Here is a 5,429-nt window from a genome sequence, read left to right as displayed (position 1 = left end):
TCAAATTTCTTCATTCCTTGTTCATTCTCCAACCGGTGCCCCCACAGCGCACGAGCCTCCTAGATTCTCTCTCGGAACAACACGTGTCCTCCCGCCTTCCTTCAATGTTTCGGAACGACACGCGCCACATTTGCACCATCTGACAGGGACATTGTGTGTGTGTGTAGCTCTAGACACAGAATCCGAGAGGGAGAGAGCCATGGATGAGAAGCTGATAGTTCGGCTCGAGTCGGCGGTGGCGCGGCTGGAGGCGCTGTCGAGCGGGGTCGGATCGGGGGGTGCGCGTGGGATAGGGGAAGAAACGGTGACGGATCCGGCGATTGTGGCCTTCGACGATCTGGTTGGGCAGTACTTGGGTAGGGTTTCGAGCGCCGCTGAGAAGATTGGGGGACAGGTGTTGGATGTCACCAAGATAGTTCAAGAAGCTTTCAATGTTCAGAAGGAGCTTCTCATCAAGGCCAAGCAAACTCAGGTCAGTTAATTTTTTTTTTTCAATAACTAAGAATTTTTTTCGATGCATTTTAGGCTTATACGATACATGATATTCGCACATTTTTAATCTGCATTAGTTTTTTTTAGCTTATAAAATTGATGGAATTACAATCTGAATCATTAGGGTTTGAATCTTGAAAATGGTCAAGTTGAGGGAGTTTGAATTTTTTTTTAAGATGAATAAGGGAGTTTGATTTTGTATGCGCTGATTGCATAATCCTATGTAGGTCTAATGTTCTCGCAAAATGAGAAAGAAAAAAGAGGAAGAATTGTACGGAATTTTCATATTTGGATCTGTTCTGGTGAATGTTCATTTCTCTTTTGCAAGCAGTTGAGAATGGCCACATTGGCATAAGTAAAGTTAGTAACCATTTTGTTTTTTTGGTTTAAAAAAACTTGTATTAATTCAACAGAGAGAAATCGATTATGAGGTTATTGTTTCTGAGAATTCTGACAGGGGACATTACCCATGTTCATTAACATAATTTTTGTATGATCATTTTGTTCTTGTAATTCAAGTGGAAGTTTTTCTGGTGATACGAGTACTCGAATACCTTGATTTTTGACTAATAGCTCATGAGAGTGGTGGAAATGATGCTAAGGAAAGTGATAGGTTGTGTGGGTCGGTATCTAATTTAATATCTTTTGTAGTGTTACTGCCGGTGAGTTAAGGACAATGATCTTATGGGTTTCATCTTATTTTGCAGAAGCCTGATCTTGCAGGATTTGCTGAATTTCTCAAGCCATTGAATGAAGTGATCATGAAAGCAAATGCATTGACAGAAGGAAGGCGATCTGATTATTTCAACCACTTGAGGTCTGCTGTTGACAGTCTCTCAGCTTTGGCATGGATTGCATATACTGGCAAAGATTGTGGTAAGGGAAAAATTTGATTGTTTTTGTAAGTCAGAAGCAGATGATTTCATTGACTCTGTTTTTGTTTTTCAAGGTATGAGCATGCCTATTGCACATGTGGAAGAAAGTTGGCAAATGGCTGAATTTTACAACAACAAGGTAATCTAAATGTGTTTTTCAGGAAGCCAGTAGTTTGCATTAAAATGCTACCATGAACTACTTAATTATATTGTTTTTCACATAAAAAGATGAGGAAGGGATAATGAACTGCTGTGGAAGCAAAATAAAGGATCAGAAGAAAAACTTTTTTGTCAATCCTCCTTTTACTTTCTCACGTAGCCTTTGCTGTATCTGATGTGTACTGATTATCTCAAAGGAAAATAATTAATAATGGAAAGCTTAATGTATATAATTATTGGATTTCAAATTCGTTTAATGTCTGATGCTTCCATTGCACTGTGGGTAATGTACTGTAGCCCAAAATTACATGATCTGATTTGCAAACATTCTTCCCTGCAGTATTGAATTATGAATTTATGAACTAAATTTTTCAGTGGGTAGGTACTGACGCTTTTCATTGTGAAAGTCAGGTTCTTGTAGAGTACAAAAACAAAGACCCAAATCATGTTGAGTGGGCCAAAGCCATTAAGGAACTATATCTGCCTGGCTTGAGAGATTATGTTAAGAGTAACTATCCTCTGGGCCCAATTTGGAGTCCTACTGGAAAACCAGCTGCTGCTCCACCAAAAGCTCCTACACCAGGAGCCCCTGCCCCTCCTCCTCCTCCACCAGCTTCTCTCTTCAGTTCAGAATCGTCTCAGGCTTCATCATCACGCCCAAAAGAAGGAATGGCTGCTGTTTTCCAAGAGATTAGTTCTGGGAAGCCTGTGACTACAGGTGTGTCCTTTTATCCCCTCATTTGTTTGTCCTTTTTCTTTTCTCTGTTGTTTTCTATGAGCATTTTGGGCAACTGTGATCTACATTCCCGATATCGTAGGTCTGAGAAAGGTCACAGATGATATGAAGACAAAGAACCGTGTGGATAGAACTGGTGTCGTGGGTGTTAGTGAAAAAGAAGGTCGTACAAGTTCACGTTCTTTTTCTAAAGCAGGACCACCAAAGTTAGAGCTTCAAATGGGTCGTAAGTGAGTATGCTGATCTTCATTATATTGTTTCACTTTATGTAAGGAATTGATGCCAGTATGTGAGTTCTCTATTTTCATTAATTTTGTATTTCTGGCAGGTGGGTTGTTGAGAATCAAATTGGAAAAAAACAATTGGTTATTGATGACTGTGATGCAAAACAGTCTGTATATGTTTATGGGTGCAAAGATTCTGTCTTGCAGATTCAAGGTAGTTTATGACTGCTACAGACTTATGAAAAAATGTATTTTCTATTTAATGACCTGTTTATCAATCCATGGGGTACTCATCTATATTTGAGCCATGTGTGCAGGGAAAGTCAACAATATAACAATTGACAAGTGCACTAAGATGGGAGTTGTATTTAGGGTTAGTATGATATACATATATAAACAATTTTTTTGATTAATGGGAGCTATACATATTGAAAGAACCCACATATTGAGGTATATGGATTAATTTATAACTGTTTCTTGAGAATGCAGGATGTCGTGGCTGCTTGTGAGATTGTAAACTGCAATGGGGTTGAGGTGCAATGCCAGGTATCCTTATTTCCCCCCATAAAACATTTCATGGTTCTATGATGTAATATTGAAATCCAATGATGTTATTATTACCACAGGTTTCATCCTAATAAGGCATAGGAAATAAATTTTGATTGAAAGTGGTGTCAATCCTTGTATATGAACTCGTAGTGTGATTACATTTTTTTTACCTATGTGGCAATTACAGGGTTCGGCTCCAACAATTTCAGTGGACAATACAGCAGGCTGCCAATTGTATTTAAGCAAAGAGTCTCTTGCAGCATCTATAACAACAGCCAAGTCAAGTGAGATCAATGTATTGGTGCCTGGTGCTGCGCCTGATGGTGATTGGGTATGTTTCTTTGTTTCATTTCTCTTCTGTGGTTCCTTTTTCTAGAGCATTATCTTGTGTAGTTGGTTTTGACTTCTTAAATGTAATTCTTGGTTATTCTTCTCCTCCTTTTTCTTTCTTCCTATGAATGGGCATATACATATACTTTCTGTTATTATTATTATTTTTTTTTGAGGAAGGGAGGTATGTTCATTGTTCGTGATCTTTTACTCGAATAGCTGGCCCAAAATGTAATCTTATTTACTTTTGACTCTGCAGTTATAGTTTCATTTTAATTTAAACTTTGGTAGAGCTGGCCTGTTGTTGTGCTACAAGTGATATTTGGTTTGTAAAGTAGGATGTTGTTGGATGGCTCTGGATTGGCATTGGTCAGTGTTATCATAGTTCGATTACAGTTGACTGGTGAAAATGACCATTAATGATGCATTGCTCCATGCATAGCCTTCCTAAAGTAGTTATCACCAAGTTCTCAAGAGTTTTAATTTTTTGTTGCGTTGTATATAGTATTTTTTAGTATAAAGGCAAAGGCCAACAATCAATTAGTCTGACCTCACAAATTTACGTCATGAAGAGTTAGAATGGCATAATGAATCTGAAAATCTGATATTTTTTTGTCAAAGACTCTAATAGTTTTCTAAATGTGTTGCTGGGAAAGGCTTCTGGTGATCAAAGGAAACTCAGGTGCATTGGTTATTGGCTAATACATGCTCCTTGTATAGGACTTTAGTTGTGAATACTAGCTGCTTGTAGTGTTTACATGTCAAAGTAGCTAGCATAAGGATTGATGCGAGTAAACAGCAAATCTAGGAGACTTGGTTGAGATGGTCCTGACACCAAGTTCTTTCTTCCTGTGCTGATCTATTGCTAACCAGAGCTTCTATGAGTAAAGATGGTGAGTTGACTATCTTAAAGGCGATTACTAGCATTGGTCATACACACTGGTGGCTGTTATAGGTGACTAGAGAGTCTAGATTTGCTTATATGGCATATAGAGTCAGTATAGTCAGCTTTTTAAGGGGCCAACTAGCATTAGAAAAAAGCATTTCTCTTGGTGCCGTGTAACACCCCGGTCCCATATTGGGAAGATGAGAAGAGCCCACATAGAGTGGGTGGTTTATAGAGATAGTCATGAGTGCTAAGTCCCACATTGCCTAGTTACTAGGTGAAACTGGGCTTTATAATAAATTCTAGGGAAGCTCTAAATTGACTAGTCCTTTTAGGGTGATAGCGCAGATATGGCTAGTGCTTTTCCCTGGGTCGTTACATGCTGAGTCTAAACAACTTGAGCTGCCAGTCATGGATATGATGTATTAGGACTGCTAGTCACTTCCCATCCTTTAGTTTGCTGGATGACACTTTGCGAATTGATGATTTTTTGATGATTTTTCTACCTATATTCTATACTGTGTACACTCTATATTTGCCTAATAATTAGAGGCTGCAAAAAAAAAATCATGAATAAAATAAATGCAATATATTGAACTATGTTACTTTGTACTATGTTGTCTGCTGGCTGTTTATCTTTCACATACTATCTGCATTAAATGGAGATTGCATCTATGTTAATTAAAGTGTATGAATAAAACCAATTGCGAAGTAAAATTAAGTTTCTGTTCCTTGAGATAACTTTGGATGGCTTACTCGATATTCGGTTTTCAGGGGGAGCATGCTTTGCCACAACAGTTCATTCATGTATTTAAAGACGGCCACTTTGAAACCACTCCAGTCTCTCACTCGGGAGGGTAATTGGAACTATTTCAATCGCCAATTCCAGATCCTATATCTTATTTTTTTCCTTGGATGGACGGGTGGCTTCTATTTCTTTTTTCCTTGATTCAATTGAAGTTGGTATATAGTTGGCATACATTCTCGGTCTGTTTGTTATGCTGTTGTTTATTGTGTTGGTTTATCAAACCACCGGAAATTTCTGCTTGATTCTTTTTACAAAGTTTGTTTCTGGATGAGTGTCTTCTTCTGAGGTTTCTGAACCTGCCTTTATGCTGTAACGAGAACTTACTGTAATGTTTTTGCTTGATCAAAATTTCTTGACTTGTTAAGCTGTA

The 5,429-nt window shown here is 38.2% G+C and overlaps 1 protein-coding gene across 1 annotated transcript; it reads left to right on the top strand.

Annotated features, from left to right (window-relative positions):
• On the top strand, positions 1–5,429 carry LOC132185302 (cyclase-associated protein 1). The gene is made up of 10 exons (XM_059599098.1): positions 1–472; positions 1,200–1,368; positions 1,442–1,506; positions 1,938–2,244; positions 2,345–2,492; positions 2,591–2,700; positions 2,804–2,859; positions 2,976–3,032; positions 3,223–3,366; positions 5,026–5,429. Exons 1-10 carry the CDS (start codon positions 200–202, stop codon positions 5,110–5,112), a joined length of 1,416 nt encoding a protein of 471 aa, XP_059455081.1. The 5' UTR covers positions 1–199; the 3' UTR covers positions 5,113–5,429.

The sequence above is a fragment of the Corylus avellana genome, chromosome ca1 (assembly GCF_901000735.1).
Source record: "Corylus avellana chromosome ca1, CavTom2PMs-1.0".
NCBI classification, from domain to species: domain Eukaryota; kingdom Viridiplantae; phylum Streptophyta; class Magnoliopsida; order Fagales; family Betulaceae; genus Corylus; species Corylus avellana.
The sequence above is the reverse complement of the archived record's forward strand: the minus strand, read 5'-3'. Positions and strand labels throughout refer to the sequence as shown.

Coding starts and splice junctions, on each gene's coding strand:
- LOC132185302 (XM_059599098.1), top strand. CDS start 200: ATGGATGAGAAGCTGATAGTTCGGCTCGAGTCGGCGGTGGCGCGGCTG. Junction 2,245..2,344: donor TGGGAAGCCTGTGACTACAG/GTGTGTCCTTTT, acceptor CCGATATCGTAG/GTCTGAGAAAGGTCACAGAT. Junction 2,860..2,975: donor AGATGGGAGTTGTATTTAGG/GTTAGTATGATA, acceptor TTGAGAATGCAG/GATGTCGTGGCTGCTTGTGA.